This window comes from Talpa occidentalis, unplaced genomic scaffold (genome assembly GCF_014898055.3).
Source record: "Talpa occidentalis isolate TD23 unplaced genomic scaffold, MPIMG_talOcc4v2.1 talOcc4.8, whole genome shotgun sequence".
Classification (NCBI taxonomy): Eukaryota; Metazoa; Chordata; class Mammalia; order Eulipotyphla; family Talpidae; genus Talpa; species Talpa occidentalis.
In genome coordinates this window covers 59,267,267-59,284,524 of record NW_023605194.1, presented here as the reverse complement: position 1 = coordinate 59,284,524, position 17,258 = coordinate 59,267,267, and the positions used below count along the sequence as shown (strand labels likewise).

Sequence of the window (17,258 nt, the reverse complement as noted above, 5' to 3'; positions counted from 1 at the left end):
AAAACTGCAATATAAGTAAGTGTCGGGGGGCCTCCCTGGTGATACAAGGGGTTAAGATGCATCACTATTAGGCTATCTGCAGCCACTGCAACACAAGTTCCATCCCCAGCCAGGGAGCTGACCCACATGGCACAGCAGACCTTTATCTCACCTGCTGCTCCCCTCAGCAGTGTATTTCAGTGGATCTGCCTGTTCTGCTCCCCACTGTCTTGGGTGAATCCTCTCACCCCCCCACATCTCTGGCCTGCACCCCAGCTCTTGCAAGCATAAATCTTTAAGGAAATATATATATTACATATATATTATATATATATATAATATATATATATATATATTGGGCCTCCCTGGTGGCACAGGGGTTAAGATGCAACCACTGCAGCACAAGTTTAATCCCTGGCCAGGGAGCTACCCACATGGCACAGCAGACCTCTCCTGACTCACCCACTGCTCTTCTCAGCAGTGTATTTCAGTCAATCTGCCTGTTCTGTTCCTCACTCTATCTTTGGTGAATCCTGTCACCCCCCACACCTCTGGCCTGTACCCCAGTTCTTGTATGCATAAATAAATCTTTCAAAAATATACACACACACACATGCATAAACATGTGCTCTCAGTAATGAAGAAGCAATTATGTTCCTGGGACAGAGAATTCTCTTTGGGAACATAAAGCCGTGCATCAGAGTATCCACCAAGATGTTGGTAATAACACCAACCACAGAGTAACACATCTTTATAGTTATCTCAATTATAGGACTATATAGATAATGAATCTAAGAAAAGGATATCCATCCATTACTGTAATTTTAGTTTTCCTTTTTCAATTTAAAAAAAAGTGTCCAGGGCCTCCCCGGTGGCGCAGTGGTTGAGCGCTGGGTTGAGAAACTGCCCGCAGCCACTGAAGCGCCAGTTCGATCCCCAGCTGCTCCCCAGCCACCGGAGGAGGGTCCCACATGGCGCGCAGACCTCTCCTGCCACCCACTGCTCCCCTCAGCAGTGTACTTCGGTCCTTCTGCCTGCTCTGCTCCCCGCTCTGGCTCTGGAGAATTCTCTCACCCTCCCGCACTTCTGACTGTACCCAGTGCATGTATAAGCAAAAACAAACTAACAAATAAATAAATAAAACATGCCTCTATAAAAAAAAAAATAAATAAATTAAAAAAAGTGTCCAGGTCCCCAGAATCTCTCAAGAATAACTTTTGAATAATGCATTTATTAAAAGCAAACATATCAGATATTAAAGTCAGTCTTGAGTGTACATTCTTTTTATTTAGTCCATACTAAACAACTCAAGAGATTTTTACCACAAAGAACATAACATTTAACAGTTTTTAGTTACAGCTCATCAGTGAAAGCCTTGGGATAAAGTCTAATTTCAAAGTAATAAAGTCAACTCTGTGAATTAGTATTAACCAGAACTATCACACATGTAAAAGACAATCATCCCCTCCAATAGGGGGAAATACAGAAAAACCTAGGAAAATTAAGTGTGAACAATAAAAATGGGCAGAACAAGTAGCAAGAACAGGGATAGAATCTTTGTAGTGAATTTACCAACTTAAGATACAGAAAACTTGCAAGGGGAAAATAATTTCCAAGTCTCAGCTCTGTTTTTTTTTTTTCCTCTTCTGTAACAAAATACTGTTTTTTCTTTTTCAGAATAAGATCACCAGGTTATTTGGGTGTTTATATCTGTTAATTACCACTTAGTCTCTGATTACAAATGTTTATTTCTATTCAAGGTTTAAAAATAAATTAGGTAGCAGCTCTAAAGGACAAGTGATAAGCCCTACCTTCCTATTGATTTTTAAGTGTGTCTCATGGATATGTTTATTAAACTAAATAGCTTTATTACTTGTAAAAAGTGAGTAATAACCAACTGAGCAGAGAATTCCGGCTATGAGGATATTATCTCTGTCTCCCTGGGCCTCAATTATTCTGATAAAATGGTTAAGGAATAAGTAGTGACAGATAAGTATGTTCTGAAATAAGAAAAGGCATGTTAAATGTTGCTGAGACTAAGATTTTAATTCCTGATTCTGGTTGACCAGATGGATACCATCTGTATATAGACAGAAGCTAGTTACCAGCAAACTGAGAAATTTACTGAATGAAGCCCTCCACTAGTTATGAAAAGCCCAATGCTGTGTAAAATTCATCCAGATCAACTGGCCCCTAGACACTGATTTTTGGGAAGAATGTGACAGAATTACTCAAATTACTATCTAGAGTTTAAAGACTATTGAGAAATAGGTAGGTACTGAGAGATAGAGTCTTACCAGAGCCGACTGAAGTAAACTGTTTGATCCTACAACTGTCCCAGCAAAATCATTAGTCAGATTCAGGCCAGAGTACTACTGGTCCCTGATAAATGAAACAACATCAAGCCAGATGCATTCCTTGATTTTTTTTTTTTTTTTTTAGGTAGCACAGTTTTAGAAAAAAAAAAAAAAGATTTCTCTACCACAAATTTAAACTTTTCCTGTTAGCAACAACGTTTCAAAATTCCAAAACACTAAAACAATGCTTAGAGGAACACAGCATTCTATTGCCCCCAAAATAGGATTTATATTTTAAAACGTTTACAAAAAATATATCTTATAACTTTGAGGTAAAACATCTTTCTTACACAACCAAAAATCGTTAAGTATCTTAGTACATTACCATGTGAGCAAGTCACATTTTAGTTTTGTGCAGTTTTCACAATGTCATACCAATACTTTTAAAATGCAGTTTAACATTGCAGACTTAATATTGCTGCGTATTTTTTTGCAATCTTAGGAGTATAAACTAATCAAGTTCAGTTACTTTTGTACACAGTAAACTAAAGTGAACAGACCCATTCCCTCCCCTTACCCACCAATAAAAATAAAAAGGAAAAAAGAAAATGACAAGAAATGACATTAGGTTCTGGGAAGAGGGAAACCTCTAACCATTAAAGCATGGGGATGCAAAAGTCAGCTTTTTGCACCCCTTCTCCATGTTATAGAAAAACTTTCTGCAACTACTTTAGAAAGAACTTTCAAAAACCTTTCAAGAAGCTCCAGTGGACTTCTGGATTTGCTCCTTTAAAATCAAGATACTCTGCCTTTGCTCAGGAGGTAACATGGCAATCTGATCTGCAGTCAGTTGAAGAACCTGCATGATCAAAGCTGCCTTTTCCTGATCCTGTGGAGTTACTTGGCTCTGCCCAGGACTAAAACTGCTAGTCTGACCTCCACCTTGCTTGCCTGCCCCTTGCATGCCCGTTCCCTGCATGCCCACTCCTTGTATGCCCGCTCCCTGCATGCCTGCTCCTTGTATACCTGCTCCTTGCATGCCAGCCCCCTGCATGCCAGCTCCAGGATTTCCCACTCCTGAAATGCTTGGGACCTGCCTGGGTCCTTGTGGACCACCTGCCCCCATATTAATGGGGCCAGGGCCTTGGATTCCACCAGTCATAGGGCCTCTCGAACTGGGGCCAGGGCCCCTTATCTCCATTGCTCTTGCATCCATGCCTCTCGCTTCCATTCCTCTGGTTTCCATTGCACAGGTCTCCATTGCTCTTCTCTCCATTACTCGTGTCTCTAAGACATCAGTTTCCATGACTCGCGTCTCCATCCCTCGAGAATCTCGACTAACTCTGCCATCCATAGGTAGACCCCTTTGATCAATCATGGGTCCTCTGGGCTCCCCAATTAGCAGTCTGGGATCTCCCAGTGGCCCTCCCCGCATCTCATGTGAAGAAGGACCACGACCATCATGACCAGTGGCATGATGCATGGGGGGACCCTGATGAGGTGGGCCCAAATAGCCTCTGGGCTCTACTTCTCCAGTGACTGAAAGCAAAGTTCCTCCACGTGGATCATTTGGCGCATCTCCTAAAAGTCCGCGAGGAGGCAGGCCACCAGCAGTCATGGGTCCACGAGGTATAGGAGCTCTAGGATCAGACATCTGTACCTGACCCCGCTCTAAAGGCACTGGACCAACTCCTGGCATTCCAACTTGGGGCTGCATTGCTCCACCAGGAGTTAAGGGACCAGGACCAGGTCCAGGAACTGCGGCTGGCATTGGCCCAGGCGCTGGAATTCCACCCTGTATAGGGGTCTGCATCAGAGGAGGAATGTCTTTCACAGGTCTTCTAGCCAAATGCTGAGGCTGAGGAGGTGGAGGATTTTGCTGGTTTAGCAGAACGTTAGGTCCTGGGCAGAGCCCAGGGCCAGGTCCAGAGACAGGCTGAGATTTGCCTGGGATCAGTGGTGTGACGTGTATCTTGCGATGCAGAATTTTCAGAGCAATCTCTGGATCCATGATTCTCATCACTACTTGTGCCTGCAACAGGGCATAAGCCAGCTGTGGGTTTTGAAGTAACATGTTGCGGGCTTCCTGGTGACTGTTTTGGACACAAAGCTTCATCTGTTTCATCAGCTCAAACATCTGCTCCGGAGGAAGACTAGCGACCGCTCTGGTAATTGACTCAGGGGCATCTTCAGGATCTATGGGATCTCCATAGGGTGAGTCAATGATGGGCGCTGCAGGCCCTAAGCTCTTCAACTCCTCCTTGTTCTTTTCACTGGCAGCATTGTCCACCCGCAGCGCTCTCCCGCTGAACTCCCGGCCATTAAGGTTACGCATGGCACTAAGCGCGGTCTCCTGATCTTGGTATTCACAGAAGCCATAACCCTTGGGTTTTCCCGTCTCTCTATCGTATACCAGCCGGAAACTGACAACAGAACCAACCTCCGAGAAAATGTCCTTTAACTGCTCCTCAGTTGCCTCATACGGAATGTTCCCCACGAACACCGAACGCAGGGATCGATCCATTGCGGGGTCTCTCACAGCCAAACTCGACATGATTCCGGTCGTGCACACCGCCGTAGCGGATCCTTCTGAGAGTCGTCCTCTTGCGACCCGCACTTCCGCTGAGCAACGGAAGCGGCTCTCAGAATCGGGCAGAAACCTCAGGCGTAGGCTTGATTCGTTCCGTTTGTTCGCGGAATAAGCAGCTTTCAGTTACACTGATTAAATTAGCGAAATGCTTTCCAAACCTGCCCCTTCGTGGTTCTGTTACGTGTTTATTACCAGGACACATGATTCCTTTCCTGTATCTTATTCCGCAGATTGTACATGTCGAATCCACCGCCCCCGTTAGAAAGACTTGGTACGAATTGACCACAGTAAAGATGGCGGCATAGACTTCACCCTGGTAACCGGGAGGGGCCGCCTCCCGGTTTGACGTCAAAGACGGTTTTGCTTCCGTCCGCCGGGCGGGAAACCGCCAACCGAAAGCTGGTTGAGACAAAGTGGTTTTTTCTAGCCCTGATGCGAGTACTCACTTCAGCCATTTGTTTCCCTTTAGCATAGTATATTTAAATTATATTTAATATTACACATTAGACTATGAAGTAGTGTGATGGTTCCAGAGCAGGTTTAGGATTTACTCCTTAAAATACAAAGTAGATTCTTTTTAGAAATATATAACTGCCCAGAAAATGTAAACGGAACGCTTGTGCCCGCTCCTTCCCTGCCCCCTTCTGCAGTTTGGGACTAACTGCCACCCCACCACGCACAGGCAGCAGCCAAGATACTCGTCGCTTTTCCCCTAATTGTATTAACTGATATTATACTGAGTAATGTTTAGTAATAGTATTTTAGGACTGCAGAGTATGAATTACATTTATTTAATGTTAAAGTGTTGGCATTTCATTGGTTCTTAAACTGATTATTTCATCCCTATTTATGAAGGGAAAAACTATTTCTGTTCTGCCAGTTTTACCCGTAGAAGTTGAAACCTGAAGCGGCGAGTCACCCCTCCCTTTATTTTATTTTATTTTTTAAGGATTTATTTATGCATACGAGAGCTGGGGTGTGGCCAGAGGGGGATTGAACTTGTGCTGCAGTGGCTTAACCCCTTGCTCCACCAGGGAGGCGTCCGCATTTGAAAGACAATAAAACTGAAGCTAGGAGAGAATAAATTGCTAACCAGTGTGTAAGTGGCAAAATCAGAATTCTTAGCCACATTGGTCTGTCACATATCCACTTATAGCTCTTGAGTTCGTTAAAGTGATTAGTGAAGAAGTTAAACTTACAATTTGATTTTTTTATAAATTAAAACACAAAACCCGATATTCAGGTAGGCTACTGGAAAACTTTTCAACATGTTTAGAAATTTTAAATATGGAATCAACTTTTACAGTGATAAATTTTATTAAATCTAAGTAAAAATCAAGTATTTGCAGTTGAAATTCAGCACAATGTGTTATGCATGTAAAAATACTTGCAATATTTTGAAGCCTAAAAATAAAAATGCAAAATATTTCAGTATTTGTATGTTGAAATGATATTTTATTTGTGGCAAAATACACCTTTTAAGGAGTTTCATCAAAAATTGTACTGTTGCAGAAATAAATTCTAGCCTTTTACCCAGGCAGGGGAAGAACAAGCAGAACTTCAGGAATGGTGAGGTCAGGAAAGCTTTATTACTCATGCATGCGGTCTCAGACCAGGGTAGTCCCATAAGGTCTGAGCACTGGTCTGGGGACAAAGAGTTTCTTTTAGACACAACCATTTTACATTGATAAAGTTGGTTAGTTAGCATACAAATTCTTGACACAGGAAAAGGGGAAGGATACAGATCTTCCAGGATGGCCAGGGAGATCAATCACCCTAGCAGGCTGCCAGACCTTGTTTAGATATGCTTATGAAGGAAGCAAACTTATTATTTACTTTACATTTCCAGGTCTATGACTCTTTAACAGGGAAAGATTTCTTTTTCTTAGCACTTCCTTTTCAGTAATATGGGGCCTCCCTGGTGGTGCAGCGGCACAGGTTCGATTTCTGGCCAGCCCGGGAGAAACCCACATGGCACCGCAGACCTCTCCTGCCTCGCCCACTGCTCCCCTCAGCAGTGTCTTCGGTCCATCGGCCCGTTCTCCCTGCTCTGTCTCTGGTGAATTCTCTCACCCTCCCGCGCTTCTGACTGATTTATAAATAAATCTTTTTTTTAAAAAATTGTATTATGTATCTTGGATATTATAGTCCAATGACTATATCAATAGTGAGTACCGAGGTTTACTTGCAGGTAATGCAAACAAGCACAGTGTATTTTAGTAGATTTGCCTGTTGTGCTCACCACTCTCTCTAATGAATCCTCTTGAGACAGGGCAAGCTAGGGTTATTAGGCAGTTTTAGGACAGTGCAGGAGGGGACCTTTGAAGAATTCAGGAAGGCTTCAGAGATAAGGACAAGCAAGGAAATGAAACCAATTCCACTGGGAAAAACAAACATCCCAGCACCACAAATAATCTTGTTAAGGATGGTCCTGGTTTTCTTCAGATGATAAGATAAAGTGTAAAGGTGCTCACCGGGAGGGCTAGACCATAAAAATAAAGATATAACAAATGGGGAAAGACAGACCTGTTAGATAAGGAATGTGAAGATCTCCCACTCAGTAGCAAATTAAGTGAGACAGCCGAAAACTGACCAATCACAAAGAGACTGGTAGAGCTTTAGAATAATCAGGGAAAGAAAGTATATATTCCCTGAGACACGACTTCACTTTGGCTTCCTTGCCCCTCCCAGGCCTGGTTCCCTGGCCTGGGAGTCCCACTTTATTTCTGCTCTTTTCCTCCTCCATAAACTTTTTCTAAACAAACCTGCCCTGCCTCTTCTCGCTTGCTTGCCTGAGCGTCTGTGAAGTTCCTGCTGCTGCTTCATGAGACACCAACCCGTGGGGGGTCTAGTGGCTGGGGCTCAGCGCTGCCCTGCAGCCTGGGATCCCTTCCTGGCTGGGAGACTAGGCCTGACAATTCCGGTATCACTCTCACCCCCTGCATCTCTGGCTTACACCCCAGTTGTTGTATGCATAAATAAATAAATCTTTAAAAAAAAAAAAAAGAAGACATATTTCAATGAAAGATACTGAAATGTTTGCGGTTATGACAGACATTTTTTAAAATAACTGTATGAGGGCCTCCCCAGTGGCGCAGCGGTTGAGCGCTGGGTTGCGAAGCTGCCCGCGGCCTCTGCGGCGCCGGTTCAATCCCCGGCTGCTCCCCGGCCACCAGAGGAGGGTCCCACATGGTGCGCAGACCTCTCCTGCCACCCGCTGCTCCCCTCAGCAGTGTACTTCAGTCCTTCTGCCTGCTCTGCTCCCCGCTCTGGCTCTGGTGAATTCTCTCACCCTCCTGTGCTTCTGACTGTACCCAGTGCATGTATAAACAAAACAAACAAACAAATATAATAAATAAATAAATAAAAACATGCCTCTATAAAAAAAATAAATAAATAAAATAAAATAACTGTATGAGTGCTTTAAGGAATAGATCAAATAAATACTCTCCTCTTAGTAACATAAACATCACATAAAAACATTTAGGAATGTACAGTTCGGGGCCCTATCTAAACTTGTTGCAGCCATCTGAAACTCTGTGTGTGTCTGTGTGTGTGTGTTTGTGCAGAGAAATCTGTACTTTAAACAGCTTCCCAGGTGATTCTGAGGCAGGGTAAAGTTTCAGAACCACTGAATGAAGGGAAAATAATCATTGATAGGGGGCCTCCCCTGTGGCGCAGTGGTTGAGCGCTGGGTTGCGAAGCTGCCCACGGCCTCTGCAGCGCCGGTTCGATCCCCGGCTGCTCCCCGGCCACCAGAGGAGGCTCCCACATGGAGCGCAGACCTCTCCTGCCGCCCGCTGCTCCCCTCAGCAGTGTACTTCGGTCCTTCAGCCTGCTCTGCTCCCCACTCTGGCTCTGGTGAATTCTCTCACCCTCCCGCGCTTCTGACTGTACCCAGTGCATGTATAAACAAAAAAAAACAAAAACAAACAAATAAAAACATGCCTCTATAAAAAAATAATAATAATCATTAATAGATGATGAATGATGATAATAGGTAGGTGGGTAGACACTTTGTCTTCTTTGAAAATATTCTAAGGGCCTCCCCTAGTGACACAGTGGTTGAGCGCTGGGCTGTGAGGCTGCCCGCAGTCTCTGTAGCGCCAGTTCGTTCCCAGCCACTGGCAAGGGTCCCACAAAAAACAAACAAACAAACAAAAAAACATTCTAAGCATCTAGCCTAGAGATGAGCACAGATGGTACTTATTATAAGTTGAATGAATGAAGGGAAGGGCAGTGACCCTAGAGTTAGTTAATCCACACACTTTATTTACACAGGAGCAAAACTTTATCATCAAATAACATGCTGAAAATCAGAATGGGGACCTACTGTCATGACCTTTGTCATTTTATACCTAGGTCAGTGATAGTTCTTCCATGTTTCTTTTTTTTTTTCTTTAGAGATTTATTTATTTATGCATACCAGAACTGGGGTACAGGCCAGATGTGCGGGAGGGTGAGAAGATTTACCAGAGACAGAGCAGGGAACAGAACAGGGAGACTGACTGAAATACACTGCTGAGGGGAGCAGTGGGCGAGACAGGAGAGGTCTTCCGTGCCATGTGGGTGTCTCCCGGGCTAACCAGAATAGAACGTGCACTGCAGAGGCTGCACAGCTTCATAGTGCTGGGCTCAACTGCCTGTGCCACAAGGGAGGCCCTCTTCCATGTTTCAATGGGATAAAAATGATATAAAAGGATGTATGTAGAGATGGGATAGAGTGATAAGGTCTAGATCTTCCAGAAAGGCTTGTTGATGGAACTGGGATTTAAGATGAGGAAAATAAGCCAGGAGTATAAATAGCCAAAGCATGAAATTGGAAGCTAATATTTTTGATACCCTCAGAAAAAACAACAGAATTGGTGAGTAGCATTGTGAGTCTGTTACTCCTAAGCGGCCTGTTTGGCCACCGTTTTGTTACCTGTAGTTCTGCATTCCTATACAAGGTCAGAACTGCCCGGTCAATCAGTCATAGCTAAATCTTACAAGGTGCCTTTCAAATCAATCAAGAGAAGAAAGCCTGATCACCCTGGGAAGTGTATGCACTGTAAGCTATGTCCAGGAACGCCCCGGGGGCTGAGGATCATGTAAGACCAGGGACCCCAGAAACTCATCAGGGGAACACCTTATTGATAAGATTGAAACTGTGACTGGGGATCTAGGGCTTGATCTTAATTACAATACCGAGTCATCAAGCAGATTAAAAGTGCCTGGAGGGCAGACTCACAACCCCTGATACCATAGATGACAGAGAACATTTTCTAGTTTCACTCCTCCCTTCCCTCCCTTGTTCCCTCCCTCCCTCTCTCCTGCTCTCCCTCCCTCCCTTCCTCCCTCCTTCCTTCCCTTCTTTCCCTCCTTCCTTCCAAGATTCATTTATTATTTATGCATGTAAGAACTGGGGTACAGGCCAGAGGTGTTGGGAGGTGAGAGGATTTACCAGACACAGAGCAGGGAACAGAACAGGCAGAGAAGTACACTGCTGAGGGGAGCAGCAGGCCAGTCAGGAGAGGTCTGCTGCAACACGTGGTTTGCTCCCTGGCCTGCCCACAGAGGCTGCGACAGCTGTATAAGTTGCATCTTAACCCCTTGCACCACCAGGGAGGCCCTAGAATGTTATTTTCTAAGATGAATTATGAAAGATTCTGAAGTTCAGATTCATGAATCTAAAGTTGTGTGTGTGTCAGTATGTCTTCTTCCTGCTTTCTGAAATGTGAATGTAAAATAATGATGACAGAGGATTAAGAATACTGATCTTATCCCATCCTTCTCAGTGTTATCTTTTGCAATTGCACTATTCTTTTAATCCATTATAATTATTTTTAAAGATTTATTTATTTATGCATACAGGAACTGGGGTGCAGGCCAAAGGTGGGAGGTGAGAGGATTCACCAGAGACAGAGCGGGCATCAGAACAGGCAGATTGAACAAAGTACACTGCTGAGGGGAGCAGTGGACGAGACAGGAGAGGTCTGCTGTGCCATGTGGGTGGCTCCCTGGCTGGGGATCGAACTCGTGCTGCTGTCGCTGTGGATAGCTTCATAGGTTGCATCTTAACCTTTGCGCCACCAGGGAGTCCCCATTATAATTTTTTTTTTTTTTTAATTTTCTAGAGGCATGTCTTATTTATCTATTTGTTTGTTTGTTTGGTTTATACATGCACTGGGTACAGTCAGAAGCCGGGAGGGCGAGAGAATTCACCAGAGCCAGAGCAGGGAGCAGAGCAGGCAGAAGGACTGAAGTACACTGCTGAGGGGAGCAGCGGGCGGCGGAGAGGTCTGCGCGCCATGTGGGACCCTCCTTCGGTGGCCGGGGAGCAGCCGGGGATCGAACCGGCGCCGCAGAGGCCGCGGGCAGCTTCGCAACCCAGCGCTCAACCGCTGCGCCACCTGGGAGGCCCCCCATTATAATTTTTAATGTAAATTGTAGTGGTTGTTTTTCCTGCATTTATTACCTTCTGCAGTTTGTCTTCATTCTCGTTCTTCCTGTTATAGGACAGGAAGAGGGGCAGCCCAAACCCCGCAAACCTGCCTATTCTATGTAGGGTTCTGCCATCCGCCGCATCAATACAAAACATAGGAGACTTTAATGGGAAGGAACTTTAATACAATTAGGAAACAATACAGGTAAGGCAAAGAGTCTAGTTTCTAAATGAAGCACCCAAAGTTACCCGTCCCCTCGTGGGTAAAAGTCCATCCAAATGGGATTGGCCCAGAGCAAGGCCCCAAAGCCTGCCACAAGTCTAAAGCATCTTCCAGTGGGGACCCACAGAAAAGGGCCAGAAACAACCAGACAAGCCCGGAAGGAAAAGAGCAAAATCAACATCAAGATAAAAGCTGCCATTGTCACCTAGTCCATGACCAAAAGACAAGTGCAGTTTCTTCACGTGTCTCTAGGTTCCATGCACCTCCTCCAGGTCTCCTAGCTCCATCCTGCTTCCTTCCTCAGTCTCTTCTGCTGCTTCTCTTGCTCAGCTCCACCCTTCCTTGGGTGGGGCAGGGAACCTGGAACCTGGAACCTCCCCCTTTCCTGGGGACCACCCTGTTACATTCCCTCTCCTCCTTTCATTTTCTTTGGGTTCCCATAGATGATCTTGATAATGATCAAGTGAGATATATGCAATGTGTTTCCTGATTTTAAAGATGTGGATACTTGGAGAACTGTTACATAGAACTTTACCTAATAGTGGGTTCACTCAAAATACCAGCACTATTCAAAAAAGCTATGAAAAGAACACTTAATTGGAAGGAGCACTTTGATTAATGCTTTATAAAATATAATCTTCAATCCTCCCAACAACCCTCTGAAATAGACTGTCATAGTGTCTCAACTTATAGCTATAGAAACAGAGACACTAAGAAGTTAACTATCATGCTCTTTTTAAATGGCTGAGCCAGGATTTGGACACATATTATTTGACACAAGAACTCAAGCTCTTAAATTATTATTCCATTAAATGAGTTTCTCAAAGGTACAGAGCTAGTGACAGACCTACAGCCCTTAAACCAGGTCTCTTGATTGTAAACTTTCTATTTCATAATTAGACAGTAATAATGGGTTATTGAGGCCTGGATATAGTCTCCCTTGGCCTGTTTCCTGATTGTCTCTGAGTACAACTAATTGCAATTTTGACATCACAATTACTATAGTGGCAACAGATGGACTATACGGTATAAATACTGAAGCAATGAGAAAATGTTTTCTTTTTCATTTTGCAAAAACTATGGCTAAACATCACCTAAGGATTTTAAAAAATCATCCAGTAATGATTGCTTTTTCCATAAAATGAAAGGGCTTAAATTTTTCAAACCCAAAATTAGGTTGGTCCATGGCATTTTTCTCAAATTAAATGTATTTAGTGTAAAATAATATGTAGAGGATTAACTCACAAATTTCATTCATTTATATGTACAAGATGAATCACTTAATGTCAAGAGAAAGATTACATGAATTTGAAACTGTTGGGAATATGCCATTCCAAGGCTAGAGGCTGGTCAGAGCCAAAGGTTTTCTCTGGAAGGGATAGTATTGTTCATCATCCTTTTTAAATAAACAAAATCAGGCCCATAGAAGGCAAGGACCTTGACCAGGGTCAGATCTAGTTACTGATCTACCCAACCCATAAAGGGAATTAGATATTCAGACTTTGCTATAGAGTATGCTCTCAGCACTTCTGAGTGAAGGAATTAAGTGTAGAGACTTGACTGGGAGTCTCATGTTGGCTGACTGCCTAGTTCAACAGATAACTAGCCTGCACAAATTGCATAACATCTCTGTCCTTTCATTTCTGCATCACTTAGATGGCAATAATATCACCCGTACTGAATTTGTTGCATGAAATACATGACACTTTATTTCCATCTTTTTTTATTTTGTAATTAATACAATTATTAGTCTACATTTGTTATTAGTAATAGATGAAGGTGCATCATCTTAAGTGGAAATCGTCTAATGGTATTTATTAATGCTGTTTGTTTTTAAGTCTCATTCTGTATCTTTATCTTATTTTTATAGATTTATTTTTATGTATTTATGCATACAAGAAGTGGGGTGTAGGCCAGAAGTGTGGGGGGTTGGGGGGTGTGTGGAATGAGAGGATTCACCAGAGACAGAGTGAGGAGCAGAACAGGCAGATCTACTAAAACACACTGCTGAGGGGAGCAGCAGGAGAAACAGGAAAGGTCTGCTGTGCCATGTGGGTTAGCTCCTTGACCGGGGAATCGAACTCATGCCAAAGTGGCTGACAATAGCTTGATAGTGCCGAGACTTTAACCCCTGTGCCACCAGGGAGGCCCCTGCATCTTTATCTTTGAAGAGGTTAGACTGGATGAATTAATGATCTGTTGTCAGACTATATAATTGAAAAACTGCACAGAGACAACCATTTTAACTTGTGGTGGATGTATAGTTTGAAGATAAATAATTTTTAGGCTTAATCTCATAGGACACTTCAATGAGATTGTTACTGCATTCTTATTGTTATATTAAAACATGAAATGCTCTTCTAATATTTAGTTGATGAAAATTTCACTTATTCATTTTTATTAAAAGGGCCTGCCTGAACTCTGACTTTGGAGAAATCAGGCTTACACAGCCCTGCCTTGGTCTAGCACACAGGATGCTTATTTGACATCATATTCAGGATGTCATTAGGACTAGTACTTTCCAGTGTGCACTGGCAGACATAGGCCATTTATTCAAACACAGAAAAGCATAACAAGAAGCAGAGCTCCCTTTTTCTTGCTTCAGGCTGTCACCTGAAAGAACACTGAGAAAGAAAGGAAGTATCCCCATAAACTGTGGAAAAGTACAAGTCCTGAAATGAGGTTCTGAATAAAGACATCCTGTTTAAGATGAACAAATTGTGAATCTTTTTTTCTGTGGCCAGAACAATCCAATACCCATCTTCGGAGACATGTCTGAACTATTTACTTCAGAAGTTACTCTGCTATCCCTGTTCTGAGCTTGGGGGATAGCAGAGTCTATGGAATGGGCCTATATTTCTACCACATTGCAGGAAAGAGGCCTTTCTGAGATATTTGATTGAGGGCTCGGATGATGCAAAACAAAACCAATAAAAAACAGTGCGACAGAATGAATTTTGGATTCATTATCACATTTGAATGACCCTTGAAAACCATTACATCAGATTACCGGTTCAAATTTGTCATCAAACAATTAGATGCCCCAGAGACAGAAATTCGATAAAAAATGTAAAATTCAATAGGAATATAATAGCTAGCACTTTTTGGTATAAGTAAAGAAGCCAACACCACACATGGTATGCAAACAGTGTGAGTGGAGGAAGGGCTCATAATGCTACTCTGCAGTCCCTCAGAAGATTCACAGGACAGTCTATTAATCCACTTAGGCTGCCATAACAAAATACCACAGATTGGGTGCCTTTAACAACCAAAATTTATTTTCTCACAGTTCTGCAGGCTGGAAGTCTGACATCAAGGTGCTGGCATGTCTGCTTTCTCTGAAGTCTCACTCCTTGTCTTGCAGATGGCCACTCACATGCTGTATTCTCAGGTGGCCTTTCCTTCCTCTGTGCAAACCCCCGGTGTCTCTTCCACTTCTTATTAGAGATACCATCATGTTGGACTAGGACCCACTCTTGTGACTTCTAACCTTAATTACCTCTTTAAAGGGCCTGTCTCCAAATAAGTCATATTGGAGGATAGGATTTCAAATATGAATTGGTCGTTAAGGAGACACAGTCCAATCTATGACAGGCAGTAATGTTATAGGGCAGGGGGAGGGACACCCAGGACCCCCAAACCTGTGGTTCTCTGTTGTAGAAACAGAACTGCCTGATTTTACTAATTATTCCATTATCCTTTAGGTTTTATGTTGTTGTTTTTTAAAAGATTTATTTATGCAAGAATCGGGGTACAGGCCAGAGGTGCAGGGGTGAGAGGATTCACCAGGGACAGAATGGGGAACAGAACAGGCAGACTGACTGAAGTACACTGCTGAGGGGAGCAGCGGGCAAGACAGGAGAGGTCTGCTGTGCAATGCGGGTTGCTCCCTGGCTGGCGGGCGAATGGAACATGCTGCAGAGGCTGCGGATTGCTTCATAGTGCTGTGCTTGACCCCTTGCACCAACAGGAGGCCTGTCCTTTAAGAGGTTTACAGATTTTTGACTTACTTGCTACTTGAAATTTGTTCAGAAGAATGACTTATCTGTCTGGATACTGATTTCAGATTCTTCGGAGAATCTAAAGACCCAATTCCATTCTTATGTTCAGCCATGATCTAATTCAGTAGATCAAAGGAAGGAGTGGGGGCCTGGATGATAGTGAATCTATTCAAGATCCTAACAATTGGTTGGTGGGTGGGTCCCTAAGGGAGAGGTTCCAGGTTCCCTGCCCCTCGGGTGGGGACCATCCTGTTACACCTACAGACACTGGCAAAGCTAGGACTTACCCTCCTTTACTTTCTGGTTAATGGAGAGTTCTAGACAGGGGCATTTAGATACTCAGGGCAGTGGCTATTTGTCAGCAGGTACAGATTTTTAATTGTTTTTTTTTTTAATTTTTTTTTAATAGAGGCATGTTTTATTTATTTATTTTTATTTGTTTGTTTGTTTTGTTTATGCATGCACTGGGTACAGTCAGAAGCGCGGGAGGGTGAGAGAATTCACCAGAGCCAGAGCAGGGAGCAGAGCAGGCAGAAGGCCAGAAGTACACTGCTGAGGGGAGCAGCGGGCGGCAGGAGAGGTCTGCGCGCCATGTGGGACCCTCCTCTGGTGGCCGGGGAGCAGCCGGGGATCGAACCAGCGCTGCAGAGGCTGCAGGCAGCTTCGCAACCCAGCGCTCAACTGCTGCGCCACCGGGGAGGCCCAGATTTTTAATTGTTTTAACCACTTAGTGCAGTCATCCTGGTAAAAGCTGAATGTCTGTCCCAGTTGACTGTGAGTTCCAAAAGCAGTTCTTGGTGGCCTACCCTTGTTGGGGAGGAAGAAACTAAATGAGATAGGTGGCCATTCACTCACAATTTGTCCACTAGCAGTGAGAGTTTTTCTACATTACTGTAAGTCATTCAGTAACAGGGTGGTCCCCAGGAAAGGGGGAGGTTCCAGGTTTCCTGCCCCACCCAAGGGAGGGTGGAGCTGAGCAGGGAGAGAAGAAGCTACAGAGGAGACTGAGGAAGGAAGCAGGATGGAGCCAGAAGGAGACCTGGAGGAGGCGCATGGAGCCTAGAGTCACGTAAAGAAACTGCGCTTGTCTTTTGGTCGTGGACTGGGTGACACAGATGTGGGTGAGACCCGTGGGGAGGTGACAATGGCAGCTTTTATCTTAATTTTGATTTTGCTCTTTTCCTTCCGGGCTTGTCTGGTTGTATCTGACCCTTTTCTGTGGGTCCCCACTGGAAGATGCTTTAGACTTGTGGCAGGCTTTGGGGCCTTGCTCTGGGCCAATCCCATTTGGATGGAGTTTTACCCACGAGGGGACGGGTAACTTTGGGTGCTTGATTTAGAAACTAAATTCCTTGCCTTTCCTGTATTGTTTCCTAATTGTATTAAAGTTCCTTCCCATTACAGTCTCATGTTTTGTGTTAATGAGGCGGATGGCAGAACCTATTTAGAGCAGGCAGGTTTGCGGGGTCTGGGGTGCCCCTCTCCCTGTCCTGTAACAATTCCCTCTATTTCCGTAAAAATAAAATAGTTCCCCCAAACAGGTAATTCCCATAAAAACTTTTAAATGTTGATTTACAGATAGAAAAACGGTATTGGATAAAACAGTAAATAAATGTTTAGTCAATCATGACGAAAGGGAACTGCTAAGAAAAAGAAATCTTTCCCTGTTAAAGAGTCATAGACCTGGAAATGTAAAGTAAATAATAAGTTGGCTTCCTTCATAAGCATATCTAAACAAGGTCTG

At 43.8% G+C, this 17,258-nt stretch overlaps 2 protein-coding genes across 4 annotated transcripts in view; one reads left to right on the top strand and one right to left on the bottom strand.

The window, feature by feature from the left end:
- PRKG1 (protein kinase cGMP-dependent 1) overlaps window positions 1-17,258 on the top strand; it is a 1,331,556-nt gene that overhangs the window by 759,519 nt on the left and 554,779 nt on the right. The window lies entirely within an intron of this gene.
- On the bottom strand, window positions 2,601-5,099 carry CSTF2T (cleavage stimulation factor subunit 2 tau variant). The gene has a single exon (XM_037496729.2). It carries the CDS (start codon window positions 4,828-4,830, stop codon window positions 3,031-3,033), a length of 1,800 nt encoding a protein of 599 aa, XP_037352626.1. The 5' UTR covers window positions 4,831-5,099; the 3' UTR covers window positions 2,601-3,030.

What these genes read in the sequence shown, in the direction of transcription:
- CSTF2T (XM_037496729.2), bottom strand. Translation starts at nt 4,830, where the DNA reads ATGTCGAGTTTGGCTGTGAGAGACCCCGCAATGGATCGATCCCTGCGT.